The sequence below is a fragment of the Ostreococcus tauri genome (assembly GCF_000214015.3).
Source record: "Ostreococcus tauri WGS project CAID00000000 data, contig chromosome 01, whole genome shotgun sequence".
Taxonomy (NCBI): domain Eukaryota; kingdom Viridiplantae; phylum Chlorophyta; class Mamiellophyceae; order Mamiellales; family Bathycoccaceae; genus Ostreococcus; species Ostreococcus tauri.
Genome location: NC_014426.2, coordinates 1,004,939 through 1,020,127, shown reverse-complemented (window position 1 = coordinate 1,020,127; position 15,189 = coordinate 1,004,939). Strand labels below are relative to the sequence as shown.

Below are 15,189 nucleotides of genomic sequence, written 5' to 3'. Positions count from 1 at the left end.
AGACGGAGGGGGTGGGGGCGGGGGGGGCGGCGGCGATGTTCGAGGACGCGTGTTGGTTGCGCGCGCGAGAGTTGCGAACGCGCGCGGACGCGCGCGGGCGAAGCGCGCCGACGCGGGCGAACGAGGAGATCGAGGCGGCGGAAGCGCTCGAACGCGAGGCGCACTCGTGGTCGCTGATATACCATCTCTTGGGAGACGGCGCGACGGTGGAGCGAGAGAGCGCTGGGCGGGAGATTGAGATTTTGAGCGCGACGCCGAGAGAGGAGGGCGGAGCGCGCGGTGACTTTTTACCCCCGCCATTGCGAAGTCGCGTGAGATGCGCGTCGCGAGACGAGGACGGGGACCCGGTGACGTTTAGATTGAATAGAATGATCGCCTGGCTCGAGGCGAACGCGGCGTCGGCGCTTCGACGGGCGGAGCTGGATGGGACGGCGTACGACGGCAGATTTTTGCGAGACGAGTGCGATTGGCGAACCACCGCGGATGCGATCGATGCCTCGGCGAGATGCGATCCGGATGGTAATCCATTGTCGACATCACTCGATCCGGATGGGCCGATGCGCACGAAGTCGGCGCTTCATCCGTCCAACGCGGACGCCGAGGTTCGATTGTGCAAGCGTCTGTGGAAGCTCGTTCGCGCGGGTCGCGTGCAGGAGGCGCGTGATTTATGTTCCAAGGTTGGCCAGCACTGGCGCGCGGCGTCTCTCGGTGGTGCCTCGGGCTGGGGACCCGCCCCGGTTGGACTCACCGCGGACGAAGAGCTCGAGCGGGACATTCGCCAACTCTTGGCACTTCGCGATCGAGACGCGCTCGAGGCACAAAACGAAGTCGACCTGAACGATGACGCGTGCGCGGCGGAGTGTGACGGCGTGGGGGCGTCGCATCGCGCGCTGTGGAAGTGGACGTGCATGGTGGCGGCGCGACACATCGAAAAGTCGGGCAAGAACGCGGGTTCACAGGCGGCCAAGTACGAGGCAAGCGTGTACGGAGCTTTGTGCGGGGATTTACAAACCGTCCTCGCCGTATGCGAGGGCGACTGGGAATCCACGGCTTGGGCATACGCGCGCGCGTTGTTCGATCTTCGCGTCGACGCGGTGATCAACACCGGTAAGGCGCTCGATGAGGTCGCAAACTTTGAAGTAGGGCACGTCGTACGAGATCCCACGGAGCTCGAAGATGCGACGGACGAAGCGGTAGAACGCCTGGGGGAGCCTCGCTGGCCCACTCGCGACGTCATCAACGCCACGCCAAAATCAATTGAAGAGATACTCCTCGTGAGAATGTCCGAGGCATTTCCCGAGGCAGATCCGCATCGCACCGTGCAGACGCACCTCATCCTCGGCAAGACAAAGGAGTTACTGCTCGAGCATATGTTGAAGTGGATCTTTCCCGAGCAAGAGCTCGAACAGAACGACGAGCGTGCGAGCTTGAAACCGCTTGATCCCGGTCTCACGCGCTTCGTCGCGCACGCGCTGCTCTTCTTAGAATCCTTGTTAGATGAGGGCGGCGGGTTGTCTCCAGGGGGCGAGCTCTATTACCACTTGAACAAGGTGCTCAGTCTGTACGTTGTGCACTTGATCGCGAACAAGAGGTACGCTTTGGTGCCGGCGTACGCGGTTCACTTGCGCCATCCGCTTCTCATTGAGGTGTACGCCAATTTCTTGGATCTCCTCGCTCCCGCGGTGATCTCTCGCAAGACACTGTGCTACGCCGAGGCGTCTCTGTGGATGGAGATGGACGGCCCGGGTGGTTGGAGAGAGATCATCGCTCGAGCTTTAAACGACTCTGTGAGTCTTGAAAACGTTCATCGAGGGCCAGAATATCGTCAATTGATGCTTCAGTGGGCGTGCGTGGCGACGGAGACCTACCCCGAAGCTGCGAGGCAAGCGTGCTTACTGCTTCGCCAGTTGATGTGCCAGAGGACATCCGTGAATGTCTTCGCGAACGACGGAGCCGTGGACGGCGAGCTGAGGGCGCGCGCAATTCTGCTCGAAGAACTTGCGGAGGGGGTTCAAGAGCAAGCAACGGCGAACGGCGCGGCGGGATCCGCTGCGGAACTCGGCGACTGGGCGCGATACCTCGCTGTGACAGAGGCTATTTCCAACTGGCGACGAGTGTGGAGCGTAAACGAGTCGCAGCGCCTGGAAGTCTCCGCACAGAATACGCGTCCGTATCCACCAGATACCATGCAAGAGATCACGGGTGATGAACTGGAGTTGGCAAATGCCGCCGTGGACGCCGCCCTCGCGTTGGTTCACTCCAACAATTGGTTGGACGACGAAGCCTTGTACGAACCGGGCGACATGATGGGAGAGGCAAGCTCCGCTTCGCTTCGCGTCGTCGCGATTCCCGTGATCAAATCATTCGAGGGCGAACAAATGACCACTTCTTGGGACGTCGAGGAAGTCGCCAGAGATCTCGAGACGTTGATCAGTTCGAAGTTCGCGCAGGGTGCGGTTTCCGTCAGCGCGACGAGAGGCATTGAACGCGGCGAGTGCCCGATGCGCGAAGAAGGCGAGCACGGTCAAATCGTGGTCCAAATAGCGTCCGATGCCACTGATGGCGGTGTCGCAAGTCTGTTCCAAGACATCGCTCTCGCCATGGCGGATTGCGCCAAGGGTGACCTGCCCGGTCAAGAGTTCACGCTCGATATTCAGTCTGTCAACGGAAGCAGCGAGGCGTTGGTGCACACTTTCTGTCGAGCGATTTGTATCCCATCCTTGATGATTCAAGCGGCTCAAGTCGAGGCGGCTATGCGAACCGGATCGACGCAAATAATCGAAACGACCGCTGATCCAAAGCGGGGTGTCCACAAGTACTTCTCCGCGACGGAACTGCGTTGGTTGATCGAATTAGGGAGAGAAATCGGATTGACGAATTTGGCAAAGGCTCACTAGGACTAATAACCACGAATACAGCTAACCGCTAAAATAGGTTGAAATGAAAGCGAGTTATCCCTCTCGCTTCCTCTTCTTTTCCTTCTTCACTTTTCTACGCGACTCGTGCGCGTCCTTTGCGCGGAAACGTAACTCGAAAATCTCGCACTCGTCGTCCTCAGCAAAGGAGAACTGGTCCTTGCTCACTTTCTTCACCTCGAAAACCTTCCCAGCCATCTTCACGAACCTTCTATGCGCATCTGGACTCCTTTTTTGAATGCAAATGTAACACACGCTCGGGCAATCCTTCGACAAGCACCGCTCGACGCACCGCAGCAACGGTCCCACGAGCCGTTTGGAGAACACCACATCCGTCCCGAAAACCACTTCGTACGGCCCCGATTTCACCACATCATCCAACTCCTCTTCATTTTCCCAATTCAACGCCATCACGCGAGCCTTTTCGACCCCGACGACGTCTCGGTTCCGCTCCACGTTTCGTTCCGTCACCGCGCTCAACGCCTCTCGCGTATCCGTGAGCACCACCTCCTCGAACCCAAACTCTTTCGCCGCGCAGAGGCCCAGCAACCCGCATCCGCTTCCAAGCTCTAGCGCCTTACCCCCTCGACGATCGCCGAACGTCGAGAAACGTCGCAGATACGCGATCAAAGCGAACGCGCTCTCCCAACAAATGCCCGCACAGGAAGATTCGATTTCATTATTTTGTTCAATCGTGAGCTCGTCGAAGGCGAATAAGCGAGCGTTGGCGATGGTGAAGAATGCGCCTTGACCTTCCTCTTCGATGAGCTCGGCGTATCGCGGGATCGCCGAGTCTTTAGAGGGCATGGGGTGAAGTGCGGCCGGTGTCGGTTGGAGCGCTGTCCGCGTGTTCATGGGCGTGTTCTAAAGATGCTATTAAAAAATAATTCTCGGCGCATCGCGGGGCTACATTTGATCGATTTCTGGGGTGTCCTCTTCCTCCGCGTACGCTTGAGTCTCGATGTCGGTGTCCGTCTCGGTGAGGAACTCTTTGTGCGCGGACGGACTGTCGTCGTTCCCGCCGTGGGAATCGATGATGTCTTTCCAAGGAGGGATATCAGACGCATCTTGGCAGTAGAGCTCGCCGTTTTTGATGATGAGCGATGCGTCCGGGCTCGAAGTGGCGCCGCCCACGGCGACGGCACGCATGTCGCCCTCGGCGGTGATCTCGACGACGGGCTTTGTGAAATCGAGCGCTCGATCAAACATGTGCTCCTCACTCGGGGCGTTGCGCGCGAACACGAGGTAAATCTTGGTCGTCTTTTCCGTCGTTGTGTTGAAGCTCGGAATTGGATCGGCACCGTCGAAATCCTCCTCGTTGGATACCCTCACCTCGGTCCAGTTGATCTCTTGGTAATACGCCGGAGGGAGCGACATGAACTCCGCGGTGTTGACGCGCTGCGCGTCCTCGATGAAGCGACCGATGGAGTTTCTTCTCGCGCTGTATACCTCACGAAGGTCTAGTCGACCGTCATTTGTCTTGAACACTATGAAATCGACGCCATCGAGTGCCAAGACGTGATAGCTCTCCGCGGGCTTGGGTAAGCCGTTAGGCGAGACTTCGCGCAGGTCGACGAGGGCGCCGTCGGTCTCAGTCGGCGTCGCCTTCGAAAGATCCGGGAAATCTTTGGGGCCGCGGTACATATCGTCACGAGCGATCCCGAGCTCGCGCTTGAGATCATCATCGTTGAATTCGTCCTCGACGAAGGACAAATAGCCAGCCGAGCGAGAGTACATCGCCTCGGTTTGAGTAAACTCACCCAATGATGACGGGTAACCGTCATCGATCGGTTCCGCGCCCGGTGGGAAGGACGAAGTATCGTCCATCCTGAAATCGGGCATCGCCGGCACGTAGTCCGTCTGAGCTCTCCTGGACACGTCCTTCCACTGCGCGACGGAGTCAGCCGTGGAATCAACGGCGATTTCCTCCGCTTCTTCGTCTTCGTCCTCATCCTCGTCTTCATCCTCGACTTCGACGTACACCGTGCCCTCTTCGGAGTCATCATATGAGTCAGACTGCGGCGACACCGCGGTCTTGGTCCCCGACGACGCGATGTCCGCGAGGTGCAGAAAGTCTGCGTCGCTCTTGAGCGCCTCCTTCAACCCCTTGGGCGGCGGCACTGAGTTGACCACGCCCACAAGAGCTCGAAGGACGGTATCGATGGAATTTCCCGCGCACGAACCCTTCCTTCGAATCGCACCAATGCTGAAATACTTCCCTTCCTCGGGCGCCCACAGCATCACCGGCGGCGCGCCTCGTTCGTCGCCTTGGTCGGTCCAGCACACCTTCCAACCTCGACCGATGACGGCAAGCGACGCGTGTGTGCTCGCGGCGGTGATGCGAAGCTCCGTGGCCGCGTCCTCCCACTTTTGTTTGCTCCACGAGGACGAATCGCTCACGTCCATTCCTCTAGATTCGGCCACGGCGGCTACGATGGAGCGCATGACGGTACCCGCGGGACCGTGGAAATCAAAGTTGAGCCCCGCGCGAAAGTATAGATCCATCGGAGTGACGCCATCACCCACAGCCCAAGCGTCGAATATATGCTCCGCTCGTTGTGCGTCGTCATCGCCACCCGCGCCGCCGCCCTTGGCCGCTTGCTTCGCTTCCGCGGTTTGCCTGAGCAGCGTGTCTTCGTACGCCTCGTACTCGACCACCGTCGCGTCTTCGCTCCCCTTCATGCTCTCGTACACCCCCGCGAAGACTTGATTGATGGTTAAGATCCTCTTTTGACTCTCTAAGATCTCCTCCGGCGTCTTGTGGCTCTCCGCATCCATCTCACTCGAGCCCATTCCGCCCGCCCGAACGTCCGCTTCGAAATAAAACTTCCTCGTCGCCGCGCAATAAAACATCACCACCGCCCGTTTCGCCCCTCCCCGAACCGCACTCGCGCTCGCCCAACACACGCGATATCCCCTACATCCCGGCAACGGCGTGTGCGAATCGACCCACGCGATCGGCGCCTGCGCGCTCGCCTCGTCCCATCGCGCTTTTCGCCAATTCGATATCCCTCGCAGTTTATTCCCTTGCGCCGCGTGCGCGCGCTTGATCACCGTCCGTCCCTCCGGGGACGAGGGCGTGATAAAGTTCCACACCACCCCGAGCTCGCGCCAGGTCTCCAGCGCGCTCCATCCTCGATGTCCTCCCGTCGTCGGCCCCCCGACGCCGTCCGTCCATTCCCGTCCCGACCCCCCCCGCGCGCCGTCATCGCTCGCGCGTCGTCCCACGCGCGACGCGCGTGTTCCCACGCGCGAGAGCCGTCGCGCGCGCGTCGTCGCGCGCGTCGCCGTCGTCGCGCGCGCGCGAGACGCCATCGTCGCGCGATGGAATCGCGCGCGACGACGGCGGCGGCGCGAGGTTTCCACGTCGACATCACACATACCGTTCAATGGGTCCACGATACGGGTCAGAATACCGTATCGTGCGCCGCGTATCGCCGTGTGCGGCGTCGTGGACACACGCGGGGACCATATAGGCTTCAACGCGCGTGGTACACGATGTACGTAACCGTATTGAGAGGTGTCAGTTCGCTGTGTGCGCGCGCACAGTGCGCGATCGCGTCGACGGCGACGACGCGCGCGCGCGACGGCGTGGGAACACGCGCGCGCGCGGCGATGCGGGGGCGAACGACGTGTGCGTCGCGCGCGGGCGCGTCGCGGACGTCCCCGGGGGCGCGCGCGCGCGGGACGGCGATCGAGCGAAATCGATCGCGCGCGGTGATCGATCGCGCGCGATGGGCGACCGCGCGCGCGTGGACGCGAGGGAATCGCGCGCGGGGGCGATCGCGCGCGATCGATGGGGGTGAGCGGTGTTACGACGAGCCGGAGATGTACGCGTGCGCGTTCGGGTTCAGGGATTTCGAGGCGGAGGTGACGTTCTTGGACGCGTGCGCGCGGCGACACGGGACGCACGCGGGCGAGGCGGGTGAGGGGGAAGGGATGACGAGCGTGCTGGAACTGGGGGCGGGACCGGCGTGGCACTCGTTGGAGGCGGCGCGGCGAGGGGTGCAGGCGGTGGCGTTGGAGAAGAGCGGGGCGATGCGGGCGCACGCGCGGAACGAGGCGCAGGATATCGGCGCGCGGAACGTGCGAGTGATCGACGGGGACATGCGCGAGATCAATCTGGACCCGATGACGGTGCCGGTGAATGGATTTGATGTGGTGACGATGCTTCTGGGGACGGCGGCGCACTTGCTGACGCATGATGACGCGATTCGGTGCCTGCGCGCGGTGCGGCGAAACTTAAAGCCTGGGGGTATTTTCGTCGTCGAGCTCGAGCATCCTTGGGATCTCTTCAGTGGGGACATTCGCGAGGGCGCGGGCGACGCGTGGGATCGTGAGGACGAGGAGAGAGGGGTGAAAGTTTTCGTCGAGTGGGGTCGAGACGGCGATAACTTTGACATCGAGACTCAAATTTACGAGCGCACCGTGTCCTTCTCACTCGTCTCTCTCGCCACGAACGAAGTCATCAAGATCGTCGAGGATGTCGTTCCGTGCAAAATATTCACCGCGCCCGAGTTTATCGCCCTCGCGAGCGCCGCGGGATTAACATCCGTCGCGGTGTACGGAGACATGGACGTGCGCGTCGCGCTCGACGACGAAAACGCGCACAACATGGTCATGGTTTTCCGCCGTGAACACGAATAGCTAAACGTACACGGCGGTCATCACTCTGTATCAATACCTCTTTTGCTTTATTTTCACTCTTCTCCCGCGTCTTCTCGCGCGTGCGTCGCCGTCGTCTCCGTCTCTGTTCGTCGCGAGCCCTCAGTCTCGCGCTCGCGCTCGCGTCGCGCGTCTCCCTCCCATGGCCGCCATCGCGTGCGCGTGCAGCGCCGCGTGCGTCGGTGCGTCTCGTCATCCATCCATCCCTCCTCGCCCTCGCCCTCGCCGTTCGCCGCGCGGCGCTTCGATCGAACGCATCGACTGACCTCGAAGACCACATTCTCGGTGTGTTTCAACGAATTCCACAGGTGTCCCGCGACGAACCGCCGTCGCCGCCACCGCCGCCGTGGGCGCGATCGGGTCGCTCGTCACCTTGTCGCTCGCCTACCGCGAGCCTCTGAACCGATGCCGATGCGGTGATGCGGCGTCGACCTCCACGGCGGCGGACGCGGAGACGCCGCGCGAAAACCGACGCGCGCGCGGAGGGAAATTCCCCCCGCGAGCGCACTGCGCGCGATGTCGCAAGCGCACGCGATTCGGCGTGACGCTAAGTTTCATCTTTTCGCCGGCGTACGTCGCCGTCGTGAGCGGGACCACGGCGCTCGTCGCGCACGAGTTCGGTCGCCGGTCGCTCGCGCTGTGCAGACGGTTGGCGCGCGGCGCCGCGAAACGCGCTCGACGCGCGCCCACGTTCGACTAGCCCTTCGAATCGCCCGTAGCAATAGCGACGTGTACACAAATAAACTAGCGATGCGATCTCCGTCGTCTGTTTTCGTCCTCCGCGCCGCCGGCGCGCGCGGTTCGGATAACGTCGCGCGCGCGCGCGTTACATCGCGACGTCTCTCGCGCTCATGACCGCGTCGAGATCGATAACCCTCGCCGAGGTCGAGCAACACGTCGCGCACGGTGACCTATGGCTCGTCATCGACGGTAACGTGTACGACGTGAGCGAATACATGGATGATCATCCCGGCGGCGGCGAGATCATGTTAAACGCCGCCGGTAAGGACGGCACGGACGATTTCGAGGACGTTGGACACTCCCCGGGGGCGCGAGAACAACTGAAAAAGTTCCTCATCGGAACGTACGCGGGCGGGGAGTCGACGGTGAAGAATAAGAGCGAGAAGGGGAAGAACGCGCTGACGACGGGCGGCGGAAGCGGAGCGATGACCGTGTTGTTGCCGTTGATCGTGGTTTTGTTGGCCGTTCTCGCGGCGATGATCGGGAAGAAGTGATTGACGTCGGTGACGGCGCTGGTGCGCTCGTGGGCGAGGGGTTTAGGGGAGGCGTCGGTAGCGGGTTTCGGCGACGCGTCGGCGCGGAGCAGAGTCGAAGCGCTCGCGGCGAGCGCTTCGTCTTCGCGCCCGCGACGCGATCGACGACGACGACGAATTGTAATTAATGAATGCGTTTTAAGTATGTCTCACGCCCCGAGCGCTCGCGCCGCGTCGACGCGTCTCTCGCGTTCGCGCGCGCGCGCGCGCTCGCCTCGCGCGTTTCGCGCCGCGCCGACGCCCGCGACCGCACTTCTCGTCGTCCCTCGTCGTCCCCGGCGCGAATCACTTCCGGTGCCATGGACGACGACGCGAGATCGACGCTCGCCTCGAGCGCTCGGGCGCGCGCGGTGGCGCACTTCGGGGTCGGGAACGAGTTGTTGGTGTGCAACCTGGACGGGCGCGGCGCGCGCGAGGCGCCGAGACGCGTCACGTGGTCTGGGTTCAGCGCGAGTAGAGCCGCGCTCGCGACGACGACGTCCGAGGCGCTGTTCGCGATGCGAGATCGAGAGGTACGAGCGAGATGCGACGAGTGCGATGGGAGACGTTGTTGATTGCCTGATTGTCGACGCGCGCTCGGGAGTCAAAGCGTTCGATTCAAACGCGGAGAGACTGACTTTTCGCGGTTATTACGTGCGTGCGCATCAGGCGTCGTCGATGGCGAATGGGACGTATGTTGAGGACGCGTTCGCGACGTTACATGACTTCACGCGCGCGGTGGCAGCGGCGCTGGAGGAGTCGTCGAGCTCGAGCTCTGAGGGACTGGCGAGCGACGAGCACGCGGCGCTGTCCAGAGCGGTGTGGGCGCTCCTGGATGTGTACTTCGTGACTCGGGGTGGGGGATTGGGCGTTAGCACGGATGAGTTCGTGGGATGGTATCGCGATAACGCGGCGAGCTTGGATCTTGGGACGACGAGTGCGAGCAGCCGGTTGCGAGACCTGCTCGACGCGCTCTTCACGTCGACGAGACACGAGGAGGCAGAGGGATACTGGGGCATGATAGTCACTATGACCGCGCTCGGTTGGACCGAGGCTGCGATAGATTTGATGGCGACGCACAGCGCGTGGGCGGAGTGGCGATTGCGGAAGACAAGCGTGCAGCCACAGGTGGAGCTCATGGAGGCGGCGCAGGCGCTTCTTCGCACTATGCCGAAGCTCGGAGCCGACGACGGCGCCGCCGCTGCGAGCGTGCCACAGTACACGTCTTATAGACACGAGTGGTTGCGCCAGGTCAAGGCTGTCCTTGCCGAGGGCGAGCTGTTCAACAACTGTTGGGGTCCGACCGCGGACGGAGTTCGAGACGTACTGCTAGTGCTGTCCGGAGATGAGAGAACGATCGCGTCGAGCGTGGGTAACTGGGTCGAGCTCGCGGTCGCGCAGCTGCAGCACGTTCACCCGACGTTGAAGATTCATGAGCACGAGAGTTTGGCTCGATCGGCCCGTCGCACGAAAGGGCCTCTCGCCGCCGAGGCGCTAGATGCGCTCGTGATGCGCGCCATTGCCGGCGATTCTCAAGGCGTCATCTCGGTGTGCTCGATGCACTTAGATCCGTGGTTCATGGCGTTCTCCACCGTCATGCTCTCACGCGCCGGGGGCGCGCAAGCAGACGTCTTGAGGCGCCCGACGGCTTCTGGTGCAAGCCAAAGCGAGTTGTACATGCTCGAGTACTGCTCCGCGTTAGCGACGTCGGAGGATACACGAGCGTTGGCGGTCAAAATTCTCGCTGCTACGTGTCCGCAGCGGGGTGCCGAGATGATGGCCACCGCGCTCATGCGTCTCGCCGTCGTGGAAGATGAACAAGAGACAGAAGACGACGCTCCGGCGAAGGCTGCACACGCGCTCGCAGTCGAAGTGAGCCTTCCAAACACGAGCGCACGCATCGCGAAGATGGCTAGCGAACGCGCGCGGGCGCACGGATACGTTTCCTTGGCATTCGATTGGCTTCGACAATCACAGGACGCGATCGCGAGCGACGCGCTCGCGCGAGGGTTCGTGCGAGTCGGTGAGAACGGCGGCGCTGCCGCGGCACTCGAGCGCGTGGACAAGTTCATGTCCAAGCATGGATCCATCGTTCTTGCGCCAACGGATTGCGAGGAACTTGGTGTTCACGAAAATACAGTGGACTTCTATCGCGAGCGCGCCAAGTTTAACGCGGCGATGAAGACGCTCAGAGCGTCGACGGCGTCCGATCCAGGCGCGCGCGCCGCGGCCAAATCCGCCGCCGATGCCCTCATCGCCGCTCTTGCCCCTCGCTCAACGCCGTCCGAGCTTTGGATCGAACTCATCGTCGACGCCATTCCGCTCTTCGAGAGCGCGTTTGCGGCGACGGAGCTCTTCGATCGAGACGCGTGTCGTCTCCTCTCCGCGCGCGCGCGCTTCGCCGCCGACCTCTCCGGCGCGGATTCCGCGAGCGCCTTACACGCCGCTTCCGCGCGTCCGTCCGATGCGGTCAACGCCAACGATCTTAGCGTCGCCACCGCCTCGCTCGCCGTCGCCAGGCTCACCACGCGCGTCGCCCTCGACTGATTCCGCGCGCCGCGGCGCGCGATTTCGGGTGCTTTGAAACCATAAAAATACCCAATCCCATATTTATCCCCATACGTACCCCATGAGACACTAAAAATCACCGCCCACCGCGCACGGGGGAACGACTCGAACAGACACTTTCACTCGAGCGCGGTCGATCGCCCCACACGTCGACGCCGCACCCGCTCGCGATCGACCCACCGCCGCCTCGATCGCGCGTTCGGTCCGTCATCGACGCCTCGACGCGCGTCTCGTTCTCGCCACCGCGCGCGCCGGCGCGTCGACGCGCGTCGACGGCGAACACGCATCGCAGGGGACCGAACGCCCGTTCGTTCGTACGCGCGACTGACGAGGCGTCTCGGACGCGCGCGCGCGCAGTGTCTCTCCGGCGCGCGATCGAGCGAGGGAAGATGAACGAAAACGCCACGCGCGGGCGAAATGTCCCGCACGGGACGAAAGAGGGTGCGCGCGAGCGATGCGATCGCGTCGAGACGATGATGTCACATTTCGGTGTCGACGCACGGGAACGAAGGTTTTTTTGGGTGGAAATGTGACTGACGACGAGGTTTGTGCGACGACGTAGGGGCGCGAAGCGGTGTGTTCGCCCCGGCGGGGGGGCGGGCGGCGCTTTCGAACATCGGGAACATGATCACAGGGGCGCAGGGCGTGAGACAGACGCGGTCTAAGACGACGTACGTAGAGCAAAGCGCGCGCGGATACACGCTGTGCGGATACCGATGAAACAGAGAGCGGGTGATTGACGATGAAATTTCCTCACTATGACGCAGTCTGAACGAAGCCAAGGAGGTGCCGCAACAACAGCAGCAACAGAGCTTCGAATGGGGCCGGACGTCCCAAAGAACGAGTCACGGGAAGCCGCGTCGCGGAAGTGTCATGGGTGGCACGATGACGACCGCGGGCGCGGATGTGGACATGCGCGAGTCGTACTCGACGTACCTCGAGCGTAGTTCCGCCGCGGATGTCATGACGGACGCGCTGCCAGATATCGATCTTTATGACCACGACAATCCGCTCGCGGTCACGCAGTATGTGAACGACATTTATCAGTACTGGTACAAGGTTGAGGTGAGTACCCCGAAAGCAACGGCTAGCCGTTGGTGGCACTAGCGCGCACGCGCAAGTCTTCGATACGTCTCGACCCCGCATGAGCGCTGTGCATTACGATGTCTATCGTGATAAATCATTATACTGACCGCATCCGCGCTTTTTTGCGCCGTCGCAGCCCGATACGCGAGTCTCTGAGACGTACATGCTCATTCAAGGTGACATCAACTACAAGATGCGCGCAATCTTGATCGATTGGCTTGTCGAGGTCCATCTCAAGTTCAAGCTCATGCCAGAGACGTTGTTCCTCACGACAAATCTTATCGACCGATTTCTAGAGCTCAAAACGGTGACTCGTAGGAACTTGCAACTCGTGGGCGTCACAGCGATGCTCGTGGCGAGCAAGTATGAAGAAATCTGGGCGCCCGAGGTTCGAGACTTTGTCTACATCAGTGATCGGGCGTACACGCGACAACAGATTCTGGAGATGGAGAAGCAAATGTTAAATACGCTGGGGTTCCATCTCACTGTTCCGACGCCGTACTGCTTCTTGAACCGCTTCTTCAAGGCTGCCGGCGGCGACCGTCAGTTTCAGTTGTACGCGTCGTATGCGGTCGAGTGCGCGCTCCCGGAATACGGTATGCTGAAATATTCGGGCAGCACTCTGGCCGCCGCTGGAGTGTATATTGCGATCAGAGGTCTTCAAACGGGATCGTGGAATCACACCATGGAGGCGCACACTCGCTTGTCTGAGTCTGAAGTTTATCCGTGCGCGTGCGACATGGCTGAGCTCATGCGCAAGGCGCCCACGGCAACGCTCACCGCTGTTTACAAGAAGTACAGCAGCGAAAAGTTCATGAAGATTGCGACACTACCGGTGCCGCACGACCTTCGGCTGTGACGGCGAAGTCGTGGGCTCTAGCTTGCAAAGGGGGTGTTTGCGCATGCTGCGCCGAGACGACGTGTCCATAGATACGTGCGTCGCGTAGTCATGCGCCTGGATTGAGTCGATCGGCGCGCTTTTCGATCGAGTCAAGTAGCCGTCTCGCACGTCGAGACGTTCTTTCTGATCATCACGCACACGTTCACGGATAACCGGAGTTGTTCCAGTGTAATACTAGTCTCTAATCACAATCCAACCTTGCTAATTAACCGGACGCGTCGAGGCTATCTCGTTCTCGATTTCTACCCTATGCGCGTCGTATACATCAGCCCTCGAGAATTTTCCCATCATGTTTATGGGAATTTCGTTCGTGAACAAGATGTACTTGGGAATCTTGAATCGTGCGAGTCGCGAGTCGCGGCACCACTCGAGTACGGTCGGTCGCGCCTCGTCTACAGACAAACTCGTACCTTGGCGAAGTTTCACGATCGCCACGACGGTCTCTCCCCATTTTTCGTGTGGAGCACCGACGACCACAGACGTGTGCACGTCCTCGTGCGCGTTGATCACTCCCTCGACTTCCTCAGGGGAGACGTTCTCCCCGCCGGTCTTGATCACGGCCTTAGCGCGCCCGTAAAGCCAAACTCTGGGACCGGTACACGCGCTGGAGGTCTCCGCGGGGGCGACTCTGCCGAGATCTCCCGTCGCGAACCACCCGTCTGCGTCGAAAGTCGTTGATTTGTCGACGCCGTGGTAGCCGAGCATCACTATCGGTCCGCGCACGTGGAGTTCTCCGTTGGCGTCCGCGCGCACCTCCACGTCCCGCACCGCTTGCCCGGCAAACGTTGGGTCTTCCACGAGACGTCCATCCTCGGGATCGAGAAACGTCACGCTTGATGTCGTCTCAGACATCCCGTACGCCATGGTGACCTTGGCGTTCGGAAAGACGCGACGAATTGCCTCGTACTGACCTCGAAGCAGTCTGCCCGCTCCCACGAGAATTTTCCGCACCGAATCAAACACCCGCTCGCCCGCCGCGTCGACGAGCATCGCCATCATCGTTGGAACCGCGATAAATGCGGTGACGCCCGACCGCTCGATCGCGCCCAACGCGCGCTCAGCGTCAAAACTACGCATGAACACATGACTCGCTCCCGCCGACATCGATGCGTGCGCGCTCGAGAGTCCGCCGACGTGATACAAAGGCGCGCAGTGCATGTACACGTCCGAGCGCTCGTACCCGACGACCTCAATCTTCGCCCTCGTCGCCGCGAGCACGCCCTCGTGCGTGAGCACCGCCGCCTTGGCCGCGCCCGTGGTCCCGCTCGTGAAGCAATACGCGCACGCTCCGTCTTCGCGCGCCTTCTCCATCTCCTCGCTTCCAACCTCCGACGTTCTTTCCACCGCATCATCGACGTCAATGATGTTCGCACACCCATCGAACGCGTCTCTTCCCCACATCTCGAAGTGTTTCGCGTCCACCATCGCGCACGCCGCGTCGCACCGTCCCGCCGCCTCCGTCGCCTCCGTCGCCGTCCATCGCGAATTCAACCCCACGGCGACCCCTCCCGCGACGTCGATCGCGAGATAACACGCCAACGCCGACGCCGACGTCTCGCACGCGACGCACACGACGTTCGACCCTCGACGCGCCCGCAACGTCGCGCGAATCACTCGCGAGAGCGCGATGACGCGTTCGACGAATCGCGCCCCGTCGAGCGTCTCGTCGTCGGTGACGAAGCGCGCCGCGCTCGCGACGCCGTCCCGAGCGTACAGTTCCAGTGGCTTCGCGGCGAACCGGGCGGGCATGACCGCGCGCGGCGCGATGCCGCGCGCTCGAGACGCGCGCGTGCGACGCGAG

The 15,189-nt window shown here is 61.8% G+C and overlaps 9 protein-coding genes across 9 annotated transcripts; 6 read left to right on the top strand and 3 right to left on the bottom strand.

Annotated features, from left to right (window-relative positions):
- Positions 1 to 2,897, top strand: OT_ostta01g06220 (Nuclear pore protein 84/107; the record flags this gene model as incomplete). The annotated part of the gene is made up of 1 exon (XM_003074626.2): positions 1 to 2,897. A coding segment is annotated over one exon (2,897 nt), but the record flags the coding sequence as incomplete, so codon positions are not given.
- A 54-nt stretch (positions 2,898 to 2,951) lies between these two features.
- OT_ostta01g06210 (Nicotinamide N-methyltransferase-like) lies at positions 2,952 to 3,770 on the bottom strand (the record flags this gene model as incomplete). Its single annotated transcript, XM_022985502.1, has 1 exon — positions 2,952 to 3,770. One exon carries the CDS (start codon positions 3,768 to 3,770, stop codon positions 2,952 to 2,954), a length of 819 nt encoding a protein of 272 aa, XP_022838372.1.
- Positions 3,771 to 3,821: 51 nt separating this feature from the next.
- Positions 3,822 to 6,230, bottom strand: OT_ostta01g06200 (unnamed product; the record flags this gene model as incomplete). Its single annotated transcript, XM_022985501.1, has 1 exon — positions 3,822 to 6,230. The coding sequence occupies one exon, from the start codon at positions 6,228 to 6,230 to the stop codon at positions 3,822 to 3,824; it is 2,409 nt and encodes an 802-aa protein (XP_022838371.1).
- Positions 6,231 to 6,743: 513 nt separating this feature from the next.
- OT_ostta01g06190 (unnamed product) lies at positions 6,744 to 7,562 on the top strand (the record flags this gene model as incomplete). Its single annotated transcript, XM_022985500.1, has 1 exon — positions 6,744 to 7,562. The coding sequence occupies one exon, from the start codon at positions 6,744 to 6,746 to the stop codon at positions 7,560 to 7,562; it is 819 nt and encodes a 272-aa protein (XP_022838370.1).
- A 160-nt stretch (positions 7,563 to 7,722) lies between these two features.
- On the top strand, positions 7,723 to 8,280 carry OT_ostta01g06180 (unnamed product; the record flags this gene model as incomplete). Its single annotated transcript, XM_003074623.1, has 2 exons — positions 7,723 to 7,762; positions 7,889 to 8,280. The coding sequence occupies 2 exons, from the start codon at positions 7,723 to 7,725 to the stop codon at positions 8,278 to 8,280; spliced, it is 432 nt and encodes a 143-aa protein (XP_003074670.1).
- Positions 8,281 to 8,431: 151 nt separating this feature from the next.
- Positions 8,432 to 8,815, top strand: OT_ostta01g06170 (Cytochrome b5-like heme/steroid binding domain; the record flags this gene model as incomplete). The annotated part of the gene is made up of 1 exon (XM_003074622.1): positions 8,432 to 8,815. One exon carries the CDS (start codon positions 8,432 to 8,434, stop codon positions 8,813 to 8,815), a length of 384 nt encoding a protein of 127 aa, XP_003074669.1.
- A 338-nt stretch (positions 8,816 to 9,153) lies between these two features.
- On the top strand, positions 9,154 to 11,380 carry OT_ostta01g06160 (Nucleoporin Nup85-like; the record flags this gene model as incomplete). Its single annotated transcript, XM_022985499.1, has 2 exons — positions 9,154 to 9,366; positions 9,503 to 11,380. The coding sequence occupies 2 exons, from the start codon at positions 9,154 to 9,156 to the stop codon at positions 11,378 to 11,380; spliced, it is 2,091 nt and encodes a 696-aa protein (XP_022838369.1).
- Positions 11,381 to 11,790: 410 nt separating this feature from the next.
- OT_ostta01g06150 (Cyclin A/B/D/E) lies at positions 11,791 to 13,346 on the top strand (the record flags this gene model as incomplete). Its single annotated transcript, XM_022985498.1, has 4 exons — positions 11,791 to 11,842; positions 11,964 to 12,072; positions 12,169 to 12,466; positions 12,624 to 13,346. 4 exons carry the CDS (start codon positions 11,791 to 11,793, stop codon positions 13,344 to 13,346), a joined length of 1,182 nt encoding a protein of 393 aa, XP_022838368.1.
- Positions 13,347 to 13,589: 243 nt separating this feature from the next.
- Positions 13,590 to 15,137, bottom strand: OT_ostta01g06140 (AMP-dependent synthetase/ligase; the record flags this gene model as incomplete). Its single annotated transcript, XM_003074619.1, has 1 exon — positions 13,590 to 15,137. The coding sequence occupies one exon, from the start codon at positions 15,135 to 15,137 to the stop codon at positions 13,590 to 13,592; it is 1,548 nt and encodes a 515-aa protein (XP_003074666.1).
- Positions 15,138 to 15,189: the final 52 nt, after the last annotated feature.